The 25,791-nt window shown below is 41.2% G+C and overlaps 1 protein-coding gene across 1 annotated transcript; it reads left to right on the top strand.

Moving 5' to 3' along the window:
- The first annotated feature begins 6,843 nt into the window (after positions 1 to 6,843).
- LOC146060594 (pinopsin-like) lies at positions 6,844 to 24,298 on the top strand. Its single transcript, XM_083173973.1, has 5 exons — positions 6,844 to 7,258; positions 11,690 to 11,872; positions 13,663 to 13,808; positions 21,542 to 21,781; positions 23,192 to 24,298. The coding sequence occupies exons 1-5, from the start codon at positions 6,922 to 6,924 to the stop codon at positions 23,324 to 23,326; spliced, it is 1,041 nt and encodes a 346-aa protein (XP_083030099.1). The 5' UTR covers positions 6,844 to 6,921; the 3' UTR covers positions 23,327 to 24,298.
- Positions 24,299 to 25,791: the final 1,493 nt, after the last annotated feature.

Raw genomic sequence — 25,791 nt, 5'->3', positions numbered from 1 at the left:
TTCTGCAAATTGGGTTGCGGTATCCTGTCTTAGCAGACCTCTGTGGTTTGGCAATGCACAGGGTTAACTAATATGGATGGGGCTGTGTGGGTTGGGGTGGTGGGGAGGGCTGCCCGCAGCTGTGATTGGGCACTGGTAAGGCTGGGTGGCAGCGGAAGTCTCCTGTTGAACAAAGTTAGGGTGGTCAAGGAAAGTGACCGGTGGTACCAGTGGGCTGGCGTCCCTTACCCTCCGGTGGTGCACCGTTCACTTACCCGATACCTGGTTTCTGTTACTGGCAGGGGATGCTCGCCGCGTCCTTCCACGTGTCTTCACCGGCGTCCTCACAAGATGCGATAGCCGGCAGTCCGGTCCGCACCGCTGATGCAGTAGTTCGCGTCACTTCCGGGTTTGGCTTGACGGCGTTGCCCGGGGTGACGGAGGTCCTGCGGCGGCGCGCGCTCGACTCCTTGCGGAGGAGACTTTGGGGTTGGTGTGTGGGTGCAGGGCTTCTGTCCTGGTGCCCAATGCGTTTCGGCACGTGTGTGCCTTTATCAAGGATGCAATACTGTCTCTGGTCTACCCGTATTTCTACCCGCCCTGGTGTTCAGCCATTGGTTGTTCGTACGGCAGTGGGCGGGGTTTGTGGCCTGTCAGTTGTGCCTTCAAGCTAGTGTGGGTTACGTAGCTTGTGGCTGCGTATTGTCTGGTTCATGTGTAGACACCTCTGTGTGTGTTGACCATGTCGACTTTTCTGCTTTTTAAGGCAAGGTAGCCGGTATGCACGTAGTTGTTGGGTACTGTTGTGCAGATATAGGCTGTTGCTCTTATAACAGCACAAATATTGAGAGTGCTGCAGTCTGAGTGCTTTTACTGTCCAACCTATCCGTTGGTAGGATCATGGGGGTGTGAATTTAAGGTGTATGCACCGCAGGCTGGTGCTTGGAGGTTGAATTATATTGAGACGGGATAAGGGCATATTATAATTGGATTTGATATCCAATAATTGACAGCTGAATATTTGAATAATGGGGATATAAGCTGGAATAAAGTCACTCAGACTGCTAGGGGACCAGACAACATACCGCATACTCAAAGGAGACCCAACTCTAAAATATAAAGAGGAATTACAATCATTACTCATTAAGGGACACAGCTTAGACATACTGAACAAAAAAGAATTTGAATACATCAATCCCACCAACCCAGTAATACCCGTTTTTTACCAACTACCCAAAATACACAAGGATACAATAAACCCACCGGGAAGACCCATAATTTCGGGGATCGACTCCATAACAGCTAACTTATCGAGATACATAGACACATTCCTACAGAAACACGTCAGTACACAGAGATCATACCTTAGGGACACCACTCATACATTACAAACACTTTCAGAGATTGAATGGAAGGAGGGAATGTGGCTAGCTACTAGCGACGTCACTTCCCTCTACACCATAATAGAACACACACACGGAATAGAAGCAGCCAGACATTTTCTAGAATCAGACACCACCATACCACAGGAACAGACCACTTTCATCCTTGACTCAATCAATTACATACTCAACCATAATTACACCTGGTTCAATAATCAATTTTATCTACAGACGAAGGGGACTGCGATGGGGACGAGGTTTGCCCCGAGCTATGCCAACCTCTTTATGAGTAAGTGGGAGGAGGAGAACATATGGAGGGGGCATGGCTTCGGGGGGAACCTCGTCCTCTGGCGCAGATTTATAGATGATGTACTTTTCATATGGGAGGGAACGGAAGCAGAATTACTTGAATTCAACAAACACATCAACAACAATAACCTCAATCTTCATTTCACCACACAGTACAGCCAATCAAAGGTAGAATTCTTGGACCTCGAGATATACATTAACAACAACACCATAGCCACCAAAACATTCCACAAACCAGTGGATGTGAACAGCTACATCCTTTCCACCAGCAGTCATCACCCAAACTGGATCAATAGCATACCCACAGGACAATTTACACGCATTAGAAGAAACTGCTCCACATTAGAGGAGTACAAACAACAAGGACAGGAACTTAAACAGAAATTCATTGAAAAAAAGTATGACCCACAGACAGTAGAGGAGGCATACACCAGAGCACTCACAATAGACAGGTCAACATTAATCAACAAGATTCACAAGACAAAAAACACTGAAACCAATGAAGGCCCATTTTTCATAACGCAGTACAACGATTCAGCCAAACAGATAAAACAAATAATAAATAAACATTGGCACATTTTGAAACAAGACGACACACTAGCAGAAAATTTAACTGAAAAACCAAAAGTAGTCTATCGAAAAGCACCGGATTTAAAAAAACAATTAGTACACAACCACATACCACCCAAAAACCCTACACAGAGTAAATTGGACGGATCAACACACGCACCAGGATTCCACTACTGTGGGACATGCACAGCATGCAAAACAGCAGACAGGAAAGGACAAAGAAAAGTAACAGATATAACATCACATGCTACAGGACAGACATACAAAATCAAACAAGAGATAACGTGCCACACCAAAGGGGTGATATATCTTATATCATGCCCGTGCAATAAACAATATATAGGGAGAACGATCAGACCCATGAAAACCAGAATGTATGAACACATCCATAACATCAGAAAGGGATTTGAACAACACAGCCTATCGCAACATTTTAATGAGACACACAACAGAGACCCCAAAGGGATGACATTCACCGCCATCACACAAGTACCACACAACTGGAGAGGGGGGGACTACATTAAGAAAATAAACAAGGAGGAACTCAGGTGGATTTATAAACTACAGACAATGCAACCCAAAGGGCACAATATCGATTTTAACATAAGTGACATATTATAGATATGACACACCTCTATCCCACACCTCACGACCATTACCTACCATCAATACAGTAACGTGAGAGGAAACACACCTTCAGGGATCAAATTAGTAGACAGATCTTTATGTGCAACATCTAACATCTTAGGATATGCCCACGGCAGCTTTTTACTTTTTATTTTATTCCATGTTATTTTAATTTCATTATTATTTTTATTTTTATTTTTATTTTTTATTTTATTTTTATTTTATTCCAGCTTATATCCCCATTATTCACATATTCAGCTGTCAATTATTGGATATCAAATCCAATTATAATATGCCCTTATCCCGTCTCAATATAATTCAACCTCCAAGCACCAGCCTGCGGTGCATACACCTTAAATTCACACCCCCATGATCCTACCAATGGATAGGTTGGACAGTAAAAGCACTCAGACTGCAGCACTCTCAATATTTGTGCTGTTATAAGAGCAACAGCCTATATCTGCACAACAGTACCCAACAACTACGTGCATACCGGCTACCTTGCCTTAAAAAGCAGAAAAGTCGACATGGTCAACACACACAGAGGTGTCTACACATGAACCAGACAATACGCAGCCACAAGCTACGTAACCCACACTAGCTTGAAGGCACAACTGACAGGCCACAAACCCCGCCCACTGCCGTACGAACAACCAATGGCTGAACACCAGGGCGGGTAGAAATACGGGTAGACCAGAGACAGTATTGCATCCTTGATAAAGGCACACACGTGCCGAAACGCGTTGGACACCAGGACAGAAGCCCTGCACCCACACACCAACCCCAAAGTCTCCTCCGCAAGGAGTCGAGCGCGCGCCGCCGCAGGACCTCCGTCACCCCGGGCAACGCCGTCAAGCCGAACCCGGAAGTGACGCGAACTACTGCATCAGCGGTGCGGACCGGACTGCCGGCTATCGCATCCTGTGAGGACGCCGGTGAAGACACGTGGAAGGACGCGGCGAGCATCCCCTGCCAGTAACAGAAACCAGGTATCGGGTAAGTGAACGGTGCACCACCGGAGGGTAAGGGACGCCAGCCCACCGGTACCACCGGTCACTTTCCTTGACCACCCTAACTTTGTTCAACAGGAGACTTCCGCTGCCACCCAGCCTTACCAGTGCCCAATCACAGCTGCGGGCAGCCCTCCCCACCACCCCAACCCACACAGCCCCATCCATATTAGTTAACCCTGTGCATTGCCAAACCACAGAGGTCTGCTAAGACAGGATACCGCAACCCAATTTGCAGAAGACACATAGTGAGATCTGCAAGATTGGAGGTCCACGAGACTTACCCAACCCTCACCCACCCAGCACTCTTTTTTTGACTACTACTTATTGTTCAAGTGTCAAAATAAAAACATTTTCTTTATATTAACAACAGTGTGCAGTACATCATTAACACCACCTTTATGTGTATAAAGTGTAACGCAAGAGGTCCACTACAAGTATCCACATAGCGAGTGCGCAATTCACCAAGATTGCAAATACCAATACCCCGGGCTCTATAGGCAGAAGAACCCAGAATCTGCTGCACCGCAGAACCCATTAGTAGTGGAGCGCAGAACCAACCCCCCAGAACCACAGTAGGTCGACACATGAAAAGCGTTGACATGCATTCGGTTGACATGATCAAAAGATCAACACGAGAAAGGTCAACGTGAGTTTTTCATGTTTAAAAAAAAAATGTGAAATATAATATTGTGGCGAGCGCAGTGAAGCACTGTGCCCAAAGCACGGCGAGTGCAGCGAGACATGCAAAGGACGTGGTACTACTTATACAGTGTCCATGTCAACCTACGTTGATATAGACACCCAAATTGTTTTTTATCTTTAAAAAGCATGTTAACCTGTTTCCTTTCGGCCTTTTGATTGCGTCAACACTTTGACCCTGTCAACCTTTTACATGCAGGACATAGTCAATAGTGTTCTAAATAGACAATCAATAGGTCAACACCCAAAGGTTGTCATGCACAAGGTGATTGGTCATTTGAAATTCCCTTCATTTTTACTTATAGGAGAAAAAATGAGTTCCTATTGCCCTGTTCCCAGCATGTCAGGGATATGTCAGCAAGCTGTAGCACATACTTGCCTACTTTTGAAAACTAGTTTCAGGGAGATTATAGTTGGTAGTAAAATTGAGGGGGCATATCATGCTACACCAAAAAGGGCGTGTCCAGTTCCATATATGGAGAGATTGTGAACGTGGCACCTAGAAGCGTGGGTGTGTGCTGCTACATCTGAGAGGAATCTTGTAAAATGACTTATATCCAAATGTAGATGAGACCCAAAGCAGTTAGTAAGAGCTACTACACTTGGTAAAGTGCTGGGATATTGCGCTGATGAATAAATGTATCTGTCTCTCATTCCTTTTTTCCCCAAAAATGTAACAGTGTAATGTGGGCTAGGTGAAATGATGGAGATTGCTAGACTAATGAGGGAGAGAGGGAGACTGCTGCTATTTCAGGGAGTCTCCTGCAGAATGCAGGAGGGTAGGAAATTGTGCTGTAGCAGCATGAAGCAGACAGCTTTTAGGTGCCATTTGGTAGGGTTAAAAAGCATTTTACCCATAACATGTTTTCCAGGGGAAAAAAATAATTGAGAATAAGTTATTAGTACTCTTTACCTAGCACGGCGCCCACGATTTTGATCGTGGGTATCGCAGGTAAAAAAATCGCGGCCATCATGGCCATTGAATGCACTAAAAATCGGGTGCGACGCGACCGACGCGATGCCCGCGATTTCCCATAGGGAACAATGTTAAATGTCTCAATTGACCCGATTTTCATGTTCAATGCCTCAATTGACCCGATTTTTCCATAGGAAACAATGTTAAATGGCCCACAGAGGCCAAATAGCCACCCTGAAGTGTGAAATGGCCCCCCCAATTGTTAACGCCACCCCACGATCAACGTCAACCCGAAGCGTGGCGAGCGCAGCGAGCCCGCGAGGGGCGGCGGTACGCGTCCTACGACCTTTTCATACCCCCACTATCCACGTCGGCGTGGAGTTGAGAATAGAATAGTTGAGAATAGAACCCGAAGCGTGGCGAGCGCAGCGAGCCCCGCGCGGAGACGCGGATACCTTCACAGGTAAACGCGTCCCTTCGCGGGCTTCACAGGTATCCGCTGCGCTCGCCACGCTTCGGGCTCGGTGGCTCGCTGCGCTCGCCACACTATTCTATTCTCAACTCCACGCCGACGTGGATAGTGGGGGTATGAAAAGGTCGTAGGACGCGTACCGCCGCCCCTCGCGGGCTCGCTGCGCTCGCCACGCTTCGGGTTCACGTTGATCGTGGGGTGGCGTTAACAATTGTGGGGGCCATTTCACACTTCAGGGTGGCTATTTGGCCTCTGTGGGCCATTTAACATTGTTTCCTATGGAAAAATCGGGTCAATTGAGGCATTGAACAGGAAAATCGGGTCAATTGAGACATTTAACATTGTTCCCTATGGGAAATCGTGGGCGTCGCACCCGATTTTTTAGTGCATTCAATGCCCGCGATGGGCGCCGTGATAAGTAAAGAGTACCAAGTTATTTTGTACGAGATTTAGGGATCAATTTATTAAATGTTTTCAAGTATTCCGCAAATAAATGATTGCTTGTCTTAAATGTGCTCTTCTCTCCCATAACATATGGTTATATGACATCTTTCTCTATTACACTAATCACTGTGCCATAAGGACTGCAGAACAGTTCCTAAAATGCCGGATGGGAAAGTAAGCTATTATTACACCCAATCCTCTTGTATGCATAAATCGTGTTAACAAAAGCAAAATATCTCATTGTGCTTACTTTGTTAATTAGAATTTTGTCTTTAATGCAGGTCACCTTGCTGTTCTCTTTGTTGATCTCTGTTTAAGTAAAGAATAAGAGAGTGGATTACAAATACATCAGCGTAAGAAAGCTTACATTGTTCTAAGAAAAAGATCCTCTTTGGAGTCTTAAAGCTCCTAGACTTTATAAAGAGGGTTCTTACATTTAGACGTACAGTTTGCCATTATTTGTATTATTTGCATGTGTTGAACAGTTTTTTTCTATACGTCAATTGTAAAATGAAATCGACAAACATGTCAGCATATGAGACCCTCGGACCTTTTGATGGCCCCCAATGGCCTTATATTGCCTCTCGTAGTACCTATTTGATGGTTGCTGTGCTTATGGGCTTGGTGGTGGTTTTAGCTTTCCTTGTCAACGGCATGGTGATAGTGGTCTCCATCAAGTACAAGAAGCTGAGGTCACCGCTGAACTACATTTTGCTCAATCTGGCTGTAGCTGACATTTTGGTCACTATTTTTGGGAGCAGTGTTAGCTTCCACAACAACATTTTTGGCTACTTTACACTAGGCAAAACAATGTGTGAATTTGAAGGATTCATGGTGTCCTTAACAGGTAAGAGATGAGTTTTTAAAAATATGACAATTGTAGGTGACGCTGTATTGTAAGAAAGAAATGTAAATATTTAATATTTAAAACACATAAGCCCTGTACAAACGGTGATATTTTGGCTAATGGCCCATTTTCACTAAGCAATTTTGAGTTGTCACACAAGAGATTTTGGCTAGATTATAGTCTATGACAGGGGTTCCCAATCTTTTTTGAATCACGGCACCCTTGAATACAAGAGCTTTGTTTCACGGCACCCCTAGGCCAAAAAAATTTAGAAACAAATATGGTACTTGTGTATTTTCACGGTGCCCAATATATCCGATGCAATATCAGCCGATATATCGGATGCGATCTGAACCGATTTTTGACCTGTTCGTAATGATTTTATATAGTGTGGCGAGCTCAGTAATCTGCATACCCTCGCTGCACTCGCCACACTATATAAAATCAACTCCATGTGTAGTGGATAGTGGGATTATGAACAGGTCAAAAATCGGTTCGGATCGCATCGATATATCGGCCGATATCGCATCGTATATATCGGCCGATATCGCATCCGATATATCGGGCGCAGTGAAAATACACAAGTACCATAAATATAAAATTACATGAATTTTAAATGAATTGTGTTTATACAGTATGTGTTTATTAGGTTCAGTTATATGGTAAAGGGTTCTGTTTGTACACAAATTTTATGATTGGTAGTCACCAGAACTGGTTTTGTTCATAAATAATTGACCATAAATAATGTGAGTTAGTCTTGGATCACCAACCTGAGGCACCCCTGCAAGTGTCCTGAGGCACCCCAGGGAGCCTAGGCGCACAGTTTGGGAACCACTTGTCTATCATCTAGTCAAAATTGTCTTGCCTGCACAGTCAATCTATGCTAAGCAGGAGAAAAACTGGGAGATTTTGGCTAACCTTCTACAAGATTTTGACTATCTAGTCAAAATCGTCTGTCAAAATCTCACAATGACCCTTATTCAGATCTGAAAGTAGTACAAATTTGTTCTCAAAATGGGCAAAACCATGTTCACTGCAGGTGGGGCAGATGTAACATGTGCAGAGTGAGTTACATTTGGGTGGGTTGTGTTGAAACTGAAATCTAAATTGCAGTGTAAAAATATGGAAGTCAGTATTTACCGTGCACAGAAACAAAATCATTTACACAAATCTAACTGGTTTTGCCCATTTTGAGAACAAATTTGTACTGCGATCAGATCTGAATAAGGGCCAATGTGTACACCCCTTAAGGATTACTAAAGCTTCTAAAAGTGAAAATTTACTAAAGCTTCTAAAGGTGAAAATTGGGGATATTGCCAATGACAACCAATCTGTTTGGTTGCTATTGGCAACAACACCACTTTACACTTTTAGCTTTAGTAAATTTACCAGTTGTTAATCTGCTAAAATGTAATGTTATAATAGTTAAAATGATTATATTTAATTATATATAAGCAAAAGTGTATAGTAGAATAATTTCTGTCCATCACTTTCTCAATAAACTTTTCAGAAAATTTCATAAAATTGTTTAAAACTTTTGTGAAAATATTATTCAGGCATTATAAGGTGAAATTGAAAATCCATTGAATAAAAATCTAAACACTTCTAACAGTATAATAACTGTACTGTTATAGTATAACAGTACAGAATCTTACAACATTTCTCAAACTAAACAAAATTGTAATCTATTTGGATTACAAGTTAGATGCAGTGTTTCATCAGTTATTAATTTTATTAATGCTGGAATACATGTTCATAAATATAGCATTAGGGCTGCAGTTTTCACCCTAACACTTGAAGGTTTGTTGTTTTGTGCTATTCTCCACAAATGTTACTGTAGATGCATTATGTGTGCAGGGTATGTAAATGGGTGTGGTATGGCGGTCCGACAATCGGGATACCAACGGTCAATATCCCGACATCGGAATCCTGACAGGGGGCGAGCGAGCGCAAAGAAGACCCTTGTGGGCTCGGTGGCTCACTTCTATTGTCTCTCTATGGTGGTTGTGGACCCCCACAAGGGAGAATAGCCCTTATCAGTCGGGATCCCAACTGTCAGGCATTTAAACAGTCGGGATTTCGATGTTGGAGTACTGACTGTCGGGCAGTCATCCGACACCCATGTGAATACAGTACAACACTGAAAACAATACATAATGGAGCAGTCTTTTTTTGGATAAATGGTAAATTAGCCCAAAGTGTCCAAAGCTCTCATTTCAACTTTTAGAACAATATATGTAACTAGTAGCTTTCTGGAAAGATAGGGATTATCAGCATCCTCTTCTTATGTCTTGCCGCCACTTATCCATCATTTACAGCATCAGCAATGGGTATGGGTCATTGGGTTGACCATTAGTATGTCAATATGCATTGGGTTGACCACTGAAGGTCGACATGTCTTAGGTTGTCACATGAAATAGGTCATCATGCCTAAGGTTGACATGGATGGAAGGCCGACACAAGCATTAAAAAATGGCTAGGTTGACGGTCAAAAGGGCGACATGGGTTTTTCACATGGGTTTTGCACCTTAAGTGAGTTGATCCAATAACTTTATACCTCAGTTTGAACTGACCAGTCAGAAAAAGCTATTCCAGCTAGTAAGGTCAAAAACTGATGGAGTCTGGTACATAAGGAGGACAGAGTCACCAGATGTTTGTGAGTGAAAGCAACTAAGCATGTGAGGGATAGGATACTGGTGAGTTTAAATGTAGCTCTATAGTCCTGTACACACCAGATGACTCGCGGGACATTAATGATATCGGCGGTCCCACGGGTGGATTATATTGTGCACCCCTTTCTTTAAAAGAAGCCCTTCTAAGTGATATATTTTAAATAATGGGGTAGTGTGTATGGGGCTTTTAGTTATGCATCATGGTGTATAGTAAATGCAGTATTCAGTATTGCCACTTTTTGTAAATCATCAGAATATCAGAGAACATTTTGTTTTGCAGAGTGCATCCCTGTGACATTTTCTCACCTAAGTAGTAGTAGTAGTAGCGGCAAAGGTTTGCACGACCAGATTCTGACCTGGAAGTGTTACTGTGGATCATAGGCGTGCGCAGCATATATCTCTTTGCAGCCTATCTTCAACCTGTGCAAGTTCCTATAGTTTCCCACGGCTTTGTCTTACTACCAATTTTATCTAGACCTCTACAGAGCTACTGTTTCAATATGCAGGGGTGATTTAAAAGAGGAGGTGCTCCATGTGCAGACTCCAGGAGCGCCCCTTCGTGCGCCGGTCTCAAGAAACATGGCAATCACCATTTTCCCAAAACTGCTCACTACTGTGCATTGCACTGAGACTATTTTGCCAGTCACTTTTGCCATGGCCGCAGTTCTGACGAGGAGCATAATTAAAACATATGTGCAGTTTGTTCAGTGTAGGCCCCATGGACCCAGACACCTATGCGAAATGCACGCAATGCATCCAATATGGGTACACCACTGCATATATGGCTTTACAATGTACTCTTCTGTTCTGTTAGCAGAACAGAAAATCTACATTTATCATTATGAATCAAAGGATGGGGAAAGGGGATGGATGGAAAACCTGCGCACAAGTTACACCTCTTAGATAAGAGGTAGTGTAATTTCAATATATGTATACAATCCTATATCCACAATACGAATAATTATAGGTTAAGTCACTCATGTGGAGGTGCGCCCCTGAGAGTAGAAAAGTACAGATTCAAGAAAGAAAGAAAAAAGTACTCTCCTTTGTTTGGGGGCACGCTTATCAAAAAAGAAAAAAACTTTGATTTGTAATGGTTGTAAATGTTAAAATATAACTTTTAATACTTTAGGTTTAAAAGGCTGTTAATCGACATAGGCATAGACAGACTACGCAAAACATAGAAAAGTGGTAGAAACCACTTAATAAACTCAATGTTCTTCCAGCAGTATGTAGCTGGTGTAAATTCTAGTGTAAATTTCTGTGGTATAAATCCACGAATAGTAAGTTTGGTGCATTAATTATTAGATATTTAGACACTGGTAGCGAAATGGATGAGTGTATAATTAAATCCGGTCACATCCAATAAATTGTATGGTGTGTACTGCCATATACAATTTGAAGACAAAATGTTCAATTGACGTCAGATATTTGACGAATATAGAGTTCTAATGTATGCAGACAAACAGGAAACGCAGTGGTAGCCACTTAATATAGTGTTGGTAATGCCTTATTTAAAGTAAGTGAAAATAAAGACTCCTCAGGCAGAGAAAACATCCAACTTTTAGAAATAGACATGCTGATATGTTTATTGAACTGTGCTACCAAATTAGTTTGTGGTACTGTACAACTGAAATAATGAACCTTTAAAATTACTACTTTAAAAGGGATTGCATATACTTTTTTTCTAAAGCTTAATATACTGTATGCAAGCTTCTGTATCATTTAACTATCTCTGTGACATTATGTGTATTTGCAGGTATAGTTGGCCTCTGGTCATTGGCTATATTAGCCTTTGAAAGGTACATTGTTATCTGTAAGCCAATGGGGGATTTCCGTTTTCAACAAAGACATGCGATCATGGGATGTTCCTTCACCTGGATCTGGGCTTTCATATGGACATCTCCACCTCTGTTTGGCTGGTGCAGTTATGTTCCTGAAGGTTTGTTAGTTTGCCCATTTGTTTTTAGTTGTAAAAACAGAAAAAAAAATGTTTTTTGTAGCTGCTCATAACAAGCAATGGAAGTAGACCCAATTTTAAAAGCAGAACTAAGCATGTATTCATAATTTGAAAATAAATCACCTGGGCCAGATGAGATTCATCCTAGGGTACTAATGGAATTAAGGGAGGAATTAGCTTCCCCTCTACATTATATCTTTGATAATTCATTAGCATCAGGAGAGGTACCAAAAGACTGGAGAATAGCAGAGGTAGTGGCATAATTAAAAAAAGGAGGATCCCGCTAATTACAGACCTGTTAGTTTAACATCAATAGTGGGTAAACTATTTGAAGGATTATCCAGGTATCCAGGAATATTTAGACCTTCATAATTAACTCAGGAATAACCAGCATGGGTTCGTGAAGAATCGTTCATGCCAAACTAATCTACTTGCTTTCTATGAAGAGGTTAGCAAAAACCTTGATAATGGAAACGCTGTAGATGTGATTTTCCTAAAGCCTTCAACACCGTACCACACAAGAGGTTGATAAATAAAATGGAGGACCTTGAAATAGGGGCAAATATCTGCAGATGGGTAGGGAACTGGCTGTGTAATAGAGAACAAAGAGTGGTCATGAACAGTGCCGTATCAAATATGATACCAGTACTAAGTGGAGTGCCTCAGGGTTCGGTTCTAGGGCTCATTTTATTTAACATTTTTATTAACGATATTGGGTTGGGGTTACTCAGCAATGTATCCATCTTTGCGGACAATACAAAACTGAGCAGAGTTATTAAATCATCAGATGTCACCACGCTTCAAAATTATCTTGACAATCTAGATGAGTGGCCAAAAAAATGGAAGATGAGGTTCAATGTGGACAAATGCAAGGTTATGCACCTTGGGAGACATAACCAGTGTGCTAATTATAACCTAAGCGGGAATGAATTGGGTAATTCAGTACTCAAAAAGGATCTAGGAGTCCAAATAGACAAACAAACTGGGGCGTAGAGCTCAATGTAATATAGCAACAAAAAAGGCCAACAAAATTCTAGCATGTATTAAAAGGGGCATGGAAACTAGGGACTCAAAAGTAATTATGCCTCTGTACAAATCATTGGTTAGACCGCACCTCGAATACGAAGTACAATTCTGGGCCCCACACTATAAATAGGACATCATAGAATTAGAAAAAATCCAAAGAAGAGCAACAAAGCTTATTTGGGGAATGGAGAATTTAAGCTACGAGGAAAAAGCAATTTGGGACTATTTACACTAGAGAAGAGACGTTTAAGGTGGGACATAAATATATTATATAATATAAGGAACTGTCAAACACCCTTTTTCTGCTAAAAAGGAATCTAGGATGCGAGGGCACGAGTTTAGATTAGAAGAAAAAAGATTTTGTTCCTCTAAAAGAAAAAAAATCTTTACAGTCAGAGCAGTCAAACTTTGGAACTCTCTTCCTGGAGAAGTGGTGTCGGCAGACACTATAAATATGTTTAAAATAAGATTGTATAAACATTTATTGGTTAAAAACATCCATGGGTATGAATAAGTAACATAATCTGTCTTTAAAATATCAGAACATACTATACAACAAGGGATAAACTATTATAAACATAGGTTGAACTAGATGGACGCAAGTCTTTATTCAGCCTCACCTGCTATGTAACTATGTTATTTTGATAACTACAACAAAACTTTTTTGTTTACTAGTTGAAGACATTTATACAAGAGACTGTGTTAGTTTTGCCTTCTACCTTATACTATCAATGCATTTCTTGTAGGTCTCAGGACATCGTGTGGGCCCAACTGGTACACTGGCGGGACCAACAACAACAGCTATATTATGGTTTTGTTTACGACTTGCTTCATTATGCCTCTTAGTACCATCATATTCTCCTATTCAAACCTGCTAATGGCACTCAGAGCAGTAAGTAAAAAAGGTTATGTAATCATTAAAATAATCATATCCAATCGTATCGGCCCATCTCGCTTCTTAATATAGACTATAAGTTGCTCACAAAAATGTTAGCATATAGGATGAATTATGCATTACCTAAAATAATCAACCCCGACCAGACAGGTTTCGTACATGGCAGGCATTCAGTCATAAATGTTAGGAAGGTTTTAGCAGCACTACAACACCTTGAGAATCGGGGTGACCCAGGGGACCATGGTATAATATCAATGGCTGCTGAAAAAGCATTTGACCTGGTCACCTGGGATCACCTGTTCGAGTTTGGTTTCCCAGAAGCATTTGTGGCTTTAGTGAAAAATCTATACGCGAGTCCAGTGACTCAGGTGGCGTGTAATGGTCACATATCGGCCACGTTTGTTATACAGAAAGGCACTAGGCAGGGGTGCCCTTTGTCCCCCCTGCTCTTTGCCCTGGCATTGGAACCACTGGCCATAATGTTGAGAAATACTACTCTATTTCAAGGTATTACAATAGGCTCCACTACTTTAAAAATTTGTCTATTTGCAGACGATATGTTGCTTTTTGTTGCAAATCTACAGTCATCCCTCCCAGTTATAATGGATAAGATACTGAAATTTGGGTCATTTGCGGGGTATAAAGTAAATACATAAAAGTCAGAAATCCTTCAGATAGCGGGGAGATAATTTTCCCACAATGTATCCCCAATATTGAGCTAATTTTAAATCAAAACCCAATCTATACAGTAACTAGGGGTCTATATCTCATATAGTTTATCCAAACTATACTCGTTTCTTTTTGCCCCCATAATTGATAAGGTAATGACGCAGCTTGAAGCATGGAAAACCCTACCCCTATAGTTACTGGGAAGGGCAGCTATATTGCAGTCCATCATCTTCCCGAAGATATCATATTGCATCCAAATGATCCCTATCCGTCTCTAAAAATCGGATATAGCTAAAATTACAAAAGGATTTTTTGGAATCCTATGGCATTGTTCACCACAAACTGTATTCCAGGAAGGCAGAAGGAGGCCTGGGAGTACCTAATGCACAGGCGTTCACTCACTCAGTTTTTATGAGGTATGTTCTGGATTGGTTTCAGGGCACAGAACTTTACACTCATAAAGCTTTGGAGGAGGATGTTTTTGCCCCCTTTTCACCCACTGGCAGGGGTGCTAGAGAATATATTGTTTGCAGATACCTATCAGTCATGGCTGGCCATCAACAAGAAACTGGGACGGAATCATAGGAGTACGAAATGTGCTCTCTTCTGGGGTAACCCTAAATTCCAACCAGGCATTCTTGATTCTGGTTTTGTGAGATGGAAAACCAAAGGTATAGTGGCGATTTGAAACATATTTGACCCTGGGGGAACCTGCTCACGTTCCAGAACTTAGTAGAGAAATATTTGCTGCCACATAAGGAATTTTTTATGTATCTCCAGGCCCAGCATTATGCCCAATCTATACACACATTGGCCACACCTGACCCATTACATTCGGTGTTTGTACTCAGTGCCACAGGGCCCTACAGGCTTAAGTATTTATACTCTGACCTGTTGCCAGTGGCATATGATGCCATTTGGACAGTAACTTCTGCCAAGTGGGCTGTGGACATTCCCCAGGTGGACTCTCACGTAGTTAATGAAGAACCTGGAGCAAATATTAAAAACACTACACTCAGCTATGCTCCAGGAGGTGCATTTAAAAACCCTACACAGGGCATATATATCATAGTCGCAACAAAAGTATTTTATACCAGTTGATTTGGGATTATGTTTAAAATGCAAAAGCATACACTCATCATTTTATCACAACATGTGGGAATGTGGGAGGATACGCAAATTTTGGGATAAGGTGGTGTGTATGGTTAATGAAGTATGCCATTTAAGATTGCAGAAAGATCCACTGGCCATGCTGTTGGGGAACTTCACAAATTGGAACCTGGAGGGTAGGAAAACAGTGTTGACCCCTTTTCTAACGATTGTTGTCACGGTCGCCAAAAAGATCATATTGCGATGCTGGACATCGCCAAACCCCGCCATTCTTGGTGGCCGTGAAGACAACACTAATACAGCTCCTATATATGGACCGGAAAGCTGCACTTATAGATATAGAAAAGGGAGTAGTGACATTTTATAAAAGTGGGGTACCTACATTGACTATGCGGATGAAACTGTGCGCACACAGATTTACAGAGTGTTTGAAGGTACAACATGGTACCTACATAGATCATTGACAGAATAGACTGGCCCACTGAGCTGACGGATCTTTGTTGGGAGAGGGTTTTGGGGAAGGGAGGGAGGGTAGTTGGGGTAGCATAAGTTAGGACGAACCAATTAGGTACACGCAGTTTAAATTCAGTAAGAAAGGGATTTGTAACTAGATATCATAGATGTTCTGAATGTTCTGGTATGTAGTCAGGTGTAATACAAAATCAGATACACAATAGAGGTCATGTCTTGTTAGTTTATTTTAAGGTATATTCCAGAACTGCAAATGATCCCAGTATTACAATGTAAAATGCCTGTCACAACTATAATGATCAATATCAAACATACAACATTGGGAATTTCCAAGTCTCTGGCGCAAAACTTGAATAAGGTGAGTCTAAAGGTCTTCAGATGTCTTCACAGTTTTCAAGGGAATTTCTCAAAAATATAATGAAAGAAGGTATCAGTGGTTGTACTGACTATATCTAATGTCAGAGATGGAACATATAGAGGAGATGGATGGCGTACCCCCACTCACGGTAAGTAGGGCAGTGCTCTTAGACACCGAAACGCTTCGACTAGTTCTGTGGAGAGTGAGCAGCCATCACCTTCTTCATCTATTTCCGGACAATTTTGGACATACTGTATGTATTTTTAATTTTTTAATTTTTTATTTTTTTTTATTTTTTGGGGATTATTGTGGACATCCTGCTGCTATATTTGGGACTTGTGTCTGATCCTTCCATTTTTGGGATGGAGGATTTTTTATATATTTTTTCCGATGTACAATAAAGAAACAAAAAAAAAAGAAAAGCTCCTTCTGGCCAGAATACTTGGGGAACTCCATCCTGAGTAAAAGAAACCGTTATAGGTGGTAAAACACTTACTTCATTGTAAGTTTTGGTACGCATATCTCCAATTTATTGAACAAATCTTGGGTATATATGTGATTAATACATATGAACACTACAAGCAGTGAAATCCTCTATCTCTAGAAAAGAAACCTTTCTGGGCATCTCTCCACACATCACAGTGTGAGTCACGGTACGACACCAGTACCTCTATCTATCCTGAAAGCACAAAACACCCTATACTTACCTTCTATATATAGAGGTAATAAGAAAATAGATAATTTTCAGCTACTAATATCCTATTATTTTCATTCACTCCTGTACACTCCTATTGAGAAAAATTGGTCCTGACGGTGATATCGGAACCATATTTCAAGTCAAGTACACTCTACGGGTGGATACCCACCATCTAGCCACGTAAGTGCGGTACGCACTTCCATGTTTTTTCCCTTGGATAATATAAGTCACATTTAAAGATACCTTTATATAAGTATCTTGCTCTACTTTTGGGTGAGTAAGGTACGATCATCACCACTTCCTATCTGCACGGGGTGTTTAGAAAAATCACCGGTCAACGTATTAACCTTGAGTGGAGGAATTCCCGGCTTAAGAAAATAAAGAGAAAAGAAGAAAAAAAGAAAAAAAGAAAAGAAGGAGAGAGAGAAAAAAAAGATAAAGACAAGAAACCGCTACGTGCCTATACACTGCCCTACTTACCGTCAGTGGGGGTACGCCCATTTATCCATCTCCTCTATATGTTCCATCTCTGACATTAGATATAGTCAGTACAACCACTGATACTATTTTTGAGAAATTCCCTTGAAAACTGTGAAGACATCTGAAGACCTTTAGACTCACCTTATTCAAGTATTGCGCCAGAGACTTGGAAATTCCCAATGTTGTATGTTTGATATTCTTGTTGGTTATTGGGTGATAACCGGGGAAAAGTACAGATTCTCAGGCAGCAGTGCGCCAGTGCAGGTCATATCCTAAATTTTGCTTGCTAGTTATAATGATCAATAATTGCTTCCCATTTTTGATTTGCCTTTCATATGTACCACTGTGTGTTGACTGTATGTTTATAACAAAATTACGCATAAAATAAAATAAATTGTTTTGAAAAAAAAAATCATACCGGGTGTGGGGGGTGCGGCTCGCACCTGTGTGTAACCCTCAAAAAGGGGGTGACACCAAAGTACCGGCACTTCTGTAGTGACAGGAGCTGGGTGCTACAATGTTATACTCTCCTGCAGCACTTGGTTCCTGTCACAGACAAAGAACCGGCACTGCAGACAGCTCAGTCTCCGGGGGCAGCCAGTAACTCTGAGGATGCTGGTCACCCCGCCAGAGTTACGAAATTGGGCCCCTGTGAGGCCACACCCTTTAAATTAGACCAAGACAAGTTTTTAAACAGCCATTTGTCCGGCATGACAGGGTCTTGGGGTGTTAATGCAGAGTGCACACCGAGTAAAACCTCTGATCATATCCTTATGAATTTAATTAAATAAATAAATAATATAATGTCATCCAGATCAAAGAGTGGTCCTAAATGACAAGCCTTGCAATCATAATTATATTTACAGCACTCAAGGCAGTGACAAATAACTAATATAAGCTAACATTGTTATTATTATTAATTTTAACATTTAATAATGTAGCTCCAACATACTGTACTCTGCAATGCTTTGTAATCACACACACATTAAAAGTGCTGAGTCCTGTTTACAATCTTAAAAGGTATAGTGAATAATACGTTTTTTACACTCCCTTCCCTCTCTCTGATCACAATCTGATTACCCTCTCGATCTCCTCCATTACCCCAAGCTCACTGACACTGAAATCATGCAAGCCTACTCTAACCCACAGAAATTTTAAAGTTATACCGCACTCCGTAATGCCCATTACACATTTTTATTTGGGTACAAGGTGTCTCACACATACACATAATGGTAAGAGGGGATCAGACACCAGGGAAATTGGGGTAGATGGGGTCACAGACACAGAGGAAAGGGGTAGCAGGGGACAAGGTGTCACACACAGGTGAAAGGGGTACGGGGGGGGGTCAAACACCAGGGATTAGGGGGCTGGGGTACAGGGGGGTCACAAACACACACAGGGAAAGCAGTGTACAGAAGGTCACACATACAAAAGAAGGGGGTCACACACAGAGAAGAGTTGATGGATATAGCGATCCCTGGGCACTCACCAATCTTCAGGGTGTCATGGTTGCCAATGGATCCAGAGACAGGGCGAAGGGGATGCCTGCTGCAGGAGGAATCCAGGATGTACAGATCGCACCCTGAGAGGCTGTGGCTTGAGGAATGCTTCCAGTTCCTCCACGGTGCGGCTGCGGGGGGGGGGTCGCTTCCCACATGGTGCCGCTGATTGGCGAGGAGACAGTGCAGGTCTTCGCTTACAGCGCTCCTGCCGGGTATCGCTGGGCATGCTGCGCCTATCTGACACTAGAGGTTAAACCAACCTCTAGTGTATGTCTTCTTCAAGGCGGTCACCGTCTTTGGAGTGGCCACCGCGGACAAAGTGCGGTGCTAGCTCCCCACTGCTGCCGCATTCTGTGTAGGAGGGGGCCTATGCCAGCACCCCCGGAGCACCCTGGCCCTTAGATTCGCCCCTGGGAGCTTCCGCCCCTAGGCATAGGCTGCCGCACTAGGCAATTGCCTAGTATGCCTAGGGCCGGCTCTGTCCAGGGTCATCTTAACATATGGGTTCAATGGGCAGCTGTCCAAGGGTCTCCAAATTCTAGGCACCTTTGATCTGAGGCAGATTGGGCTATGGGCATCTGTCTCCTGAGCATCTTGGGAGGCAGTAGAGAATGCTGCCTGTTCATTCTGATTGTGTATTACACACAACCAGAATGGCCAGGCAGAATTCTCTTCCTGCCGCCAGGCAGTAAATGGCTGTCAGCATGCTGATTGGTGGATAGCTTTAACTTTAACATAGTGAACAGTGATGTCAAGCAGCAGTTTGGTTTACCAGACAGTTTAAAACTAGTACTGAGAAAGAGCCTGATTCAGATATGATCACTGATCTGCCGCCGCCCAGAAAGAAAAACGCCCCATGCAAATCTAGGAATGAATTTTGAAACTATAACAGATCGCTATCATCAATGCTGACTACATTCTTGACACCAGTGAGTCAATATACATTTCAAAGAATGCCATATGGTATATGTACTGTCATTGAGGTACAGTATATGTACTATTGTAGTGCATGGAACATCTGTTTGAGAGATACCATTGTGAAATCATTGTGGATGCCAGATGACATCCTTGTGTGGGGTTGTACCGTGGAAGCTACTGTAGTTCTGACAAATGCTGATTTATGGGTATCAGAGGTTGCTTATGTGGGTTATCTACTCACTTTACAAGGCTAAGTAATGATGTGTCTATGCCAGGGGTTCCCAATCTTTTTCTAATCACGGCACCCTACAGTATCAGAATTTTTCCAAGGCAGCCCTAGGCCCCCAAAAATATATATATCCAATTAAGTATATGTGTTTATATGTACTTACTTAGGTTCAGTTATGTGGTAAAGGGCAGGATTTGGTTCTGATTGTACACATTTTATGATTGGCAGCCACCAGCAATGGTTTTGTCCAGAAATAATTGATCATAAATAATTTGAATTGGTCCTGGACGACCAACCCGAGGCACCCCTGCAAGTGTCCCGAGGCACTCCAGTGAGCCTAGGGGCACAGTTTGGGTACCACTGGTCTATGCTCATCTTTGCTGCAGTGTGCACATTCATAGCAAATTTGACTATTTGCAGACGTGTGTGTGTGTGTGTGCGCGTTATATATTTACAGGCGCATATACACCATTCAAACCTATGAGCTGCAGGTGCGAACGATGCCCCTTAACTAAACACCTGACAGCAAATACTGCTTATCACCAGCAAAATTACCTTATTAGATGCCTCCTTGTCCAGTGCTCTTTCTCAATTTTCATTGGTCACAACTACAACTCCTGCAGTACTAATCGATGCACATCCAAGCTGTAATATCAGCTATGCTGTACTAGAAGCTTGGTTGTTGTGTTATTAGTGACAAGCTATAACCATAAAGTACATAAAAACTTGGGTGTTAAAATGCACAAACAAGATGAGTGCTGATTCTATCACTAAAATAACCTTATTTTAATAACACACACTTAAACAAACATCAATATTGTTGAAAATGTCACTTATAAAAATAAAGTGTCTTTTCAAGACACTATAGGATTAGGGGCCATAAAGCTTAAACTTCAAGAGGCCCCTTGCCTACTGTATAACCTCATTAGGAGTTTTGCTACAGTATGTGCTTAGATTAGATTAGTTTTTAATTAGGCAGTTTAGCTCAGATAGATAAGTCTTAGATTATAGTAGTTTAGCTTCTGTAAAGTAGTTTATTTGATATGTTGATACTCAGGGGCTGCAGGGAGGAACAAACACCTGGATAAATACTAATAGTCACAACATTTTTATGGTAATGGTCGATGTTTCAATGTTCTACACAAACACACAATGGTTCCATTTTTTTTTTTTTTTGGATGTCTTAAATAGGTGTTCTTGACATAATTCAATCATCAAAAAGGAACAATTTCTAAGTAGTTTTGGAAAAAATATTAGCCAGTTGAATAATTAAGTAACAATTGTCCACTTTTATAGGTTGCTGCTCAGCAGAAAGAATCAGAGACTACCCAACGGGCGGAGCGGGAAGTTACTAGGATGGTTATTGCTATGGTATTGGCCTTTCTCATCTGCTGGTTACCCTATGCTGCATTTGCTGTAGTGATGGCATCCAATAAAGATATTGTCATTGAACCCACCTTAGCATCGATGCCTTCTTATTTCTCAAAGACAGCCACTGTATACAACCCTGTCATCTACGTTTTCATGAACAAACAGGTATGTGTGAATATAATTAATAAAACCAATGATAAATAAATATCTGGAGCGATGTCGGACAGATATTAAGTTTTGTAATGACAAATCAATTACATCGCTCAGTGTGTACAGGTAATTGTGCACTACCGAAGTTGCAAGCGATGGATACTATGTTTGATGTGCTGCACATAAAACATAGCGATATCACTAGTAACCTTGTTTATTCTTATGAAGCATAGACCATGATTGCTAAGTGCTTTGTAACAATCATTCAAATGTATACACAGAATCTGGGATCAAGAGGATTCATTTTGATGTCGGGGAAAAATGGCTGTTACTCCAGTGTGTACCCAGCTTTAGAAAAAAAACCTGTCATTATAAAAACATTATAGGTGAAGGTGTTAAATGTCTTCAAAGTGATACATTTTCTTGACTGTTGACTAAGACTATTGTAGCACAACCAATCAGGAAAACCGCTAGTCTTCATTTCATAATGAATTGAAAGCTGTTTGTGAAGCTGTTTGTGAAATCAGCGTTCCCCAGTTTTGTTTTAGAAGTTGAATCATTAAATAACATTATCTTATCTTATTACAATAGGTGCAGAATACATTACATAGCAATTAAATGCAACAAAATGTCTTGGAAATAAATGTTATGGAAATTAGTATGTTTTGTAATATGAAATCAGCTACATTCTTAATATGTTCTGGAGTAGTATAGTGGCGGAACTCTAATGTTTTTAAAGGGGCAATCAATTTACAAAGCATCGTTTCGCCTTGTAAATGATTGACCCTTTAAAAAAACTGTCTGTTTGTCCGGCATCCCACACGGTGGCCGAATATAGACTTCGTTACAACCCGCCATTGGTATGAAGGCCTGTATACAGTTATCATGTCCATATCAGGAATGTGAACATATTAAGATTATGAACATACATTTAGGTCTATAGGTATATTAGGGTTATGGTTAGATGAGGGTTAGAGTTATGCTGCAATTAGTGCTGGGGTAAGATTAGAGTACTGTTTACATTGAAAATCCTATTTGTCAACATTCACAATGTAGACAATCTGGAAATCCTCAAAGTTGACAAGTGCTGAAAGTCTGAACATGAATATCAACATAATATACCACACCTCTATGGCCACCGATCAGCAACTCAAAATAACATAAAATCTGCCTCTCTTTCTCCATATGTATAAATATAAAATATGTGATCAGCACTGTTATTTTAAGGATAAATACACACACACACACACACACACACGTACGTGTACCGTGTATAATGTATACATATACACATATATATATGTGTGTGTATTTATAGAGAGATAACGAGAAAACATGCAAAAGGCTCAATTACCATTTACAACTATGAGTAACTTATAAATAGTAACCATATTCTGACCTCAGATTTATGTTTTTGTGTTACAGTTTAGAGACTGTTTAATGAAACTCCTGTGCTGTGGTCGCAATCCATTTGGAGACGATGAAACAAGTGTAACCAGTGGTCGTACAGATGTCACAACAGTGTCTGAGGGTGGTGGGAACAAGGTCACACCAGCATGATAAATCAGAAGACCATTTGGAAAAATAATTGCAAGAAACAATATTTTTTTAACCACAGTTTCGGTTCATTTTTAAAATAAAACAAAAGGTAATTTTGTTTCATAAAAATAAGTATATTAATTATTAAAACTAATGTATTTGTATTTATTTGGCAAAGAAGAAAGGGTTTGTTTATGAAAAAGTAACTAAATATCGCATTCATAGGAAAGTAAAATGCATATTCAATATAATACTGTATGTGGTTGTATGGTTTGGACACACAATTCTTGTGAACATATTGCAAAATATATATCTTTCACCACAAAGCACATGCAATGGTAAATACAAACAATGTAAAGGACAAGCACCCGATAAATACAAATAATACAGTATATGTTTTTATCTGAATTTTAAAAGAGAAAGATAAAATATCTAAATGTACATTTTAACATGTCTGCTTGGTGAGTTACAATATGAACTTTTCTGTACTGTGCATGTGCACCAAACTGTACCCCTGCAGGAGAGGGGTTTACTATTTAAAATGTTAAAGTGTAAAAGATACAGCCACAATAAATACACCACTTTATGTTTACAGTTATATCTGTATAAGTTGTTATATCTAATTGAGTCTTATTTGCATGAATAAATCCTTACTTTATTGGGCCTCTGCTTGTTTGATCCTATTCTATATAAACTCCAATGAACATACTGCAAGAAATCATTGTCAGCTCTGGTAGGGTTCAAACAAAGACTTTGGTGCTCATTTCCCTCCAGGCCAAAGATGCACCTGATTTTGGTCTGATGGCCACATTGGACAATTGTGTTTACTTTAATCAGCAATACAATAGTAAACCACTTACAAAAGTAACATAGATAGAACACTATAGCATAAGAATGTTAATATAAAGTCAATATGTGGACTGCAATGGTGGCTTTAGTTATGTACTTAGTTTAAGTTGTATGGGGTGGCAATACATGAAAACATGAATTACATTTAGAGCTTTGTACTGTCTTTTCCTTTCAAACTTGTCAACATACTTATGAAAATCAATAAAAAGAAACAAATTGGTGTAACAAATTAAAAATAACGGTACTTGTTTCCTAGCATGGCGCCCATCGCATCACATACCATAAGCCATACAATGGTATGCGATGTTACGCGATGGCAGCTGATGTTATACAATTTTAAATCATATACCATCGCATTGTATGCCATTGTATGCCATATACAATGGTATACGATTTAAAATTGTATAAGCACCCTAATGGGTGTTTTCAATGTTAAATGGGCCCCCTATAAGATTATTAATTGTATAAGCACTGTAAGGGGTGCTTACAATGTTAAAAGCACCCCCACACCACCCCCACTATCAACGGCAACCCGAAGCGTGGCGAGCGCCGCGAGCCCGCAAGGGGCGGCGGTACGCGTCCTCCGACCTTTTCATACCCCCACTATCCACGTCGGCGTGGAGTTTATATCAGATAGTGTGGCGAGTGCAGCGGGCCACCGAGCCCGAAGCGTGGCGTGTGCAGCGCGCCACGCGAGGGGACGCGGAATACATGTAAAGTAATACGTGGCCGCTCGCCATGCTTTGGGCTCACCACACTATATAGCATCAACTCCACGCCGACGTGGATAGTGGGGGTATGAAATGGTTGGAGGACGCGTACCGCCGCCACTCGCCACACTTCGGATTGGCGTTGATAGTGGGGGTGGCGTGGGGGTGCATCAAAATAACTTGTAATACCCCTAAAGTATACATTTTGGTCTAGGCATATATGTAAAGTCAAACATTGCTGTATTGTGTGTCTTTCAAATATCTTTTTCTTCCTGCAAATTTTTACATATAAAGTAACATAGAATATGCACTGCAAAATTATATTTGGCATATTTCAAAGTAATTTAATGAGATACACTTATAAATTTAAAAGATAAAAAGGCTTATAAAAAATCCAGAAAGGATTCCTTTAACCTCTAGGCCAAAAGGGGGCAGAGCTTATTGGCAACTGTGTCATCAGACTTATCATGCAAACAGGAGCAGCCTGAAAGTAACTTTCTGTAACTTCTGGAGCCCATTAACTGGAGGAGACGGCTCAGGGCTGTGGTGAGGAGTGCTAGCTAGATGGGTGTTCCCAAAGTCAGGAAGGCAGACCTGCATCTTCAAATTGGATAGTACTGTAGGTCACATAACGAAAAAACGTTGCAGTCTGTAAATACACCTCGCTTTTTATAGCCCGGAAATGAACGGAGCACAGAAACTGACCCATAAAGACAGTATATAAGACGGACCGGACACTCGGGTAAGATATACCCATTCGAGACTTTGAAAAAGACTCCAGAGGGAGTCGAAACGCGTCAGTCTGGAACATCCATCTGTTTGACTCAGGAGCGAGGCGCCAGGACATGAGGGAGCTGACACCTGTGACTTTGCCCCGGGACATTCTCACATGCCTTATATGAACTGGCGTATCAGTTCCACCGTATC

This window comes from Crinia signifera, chromosome 2 (genome assembly GCF_055691185.1).
Source record: "Crinia signifera chromosome 2, ASM5569118v1, whole genome shotgun sequence".
NCBI lineage: Eukaryota > Metazoa > Chordata > Amphibia > Anura > Myobatrachidae > Crinia > Crinia signifera.
Note: the sequence above shows the minus strand (reverse complement) of the source record. Positions and strands in the feature narration are given on the sequence as shown.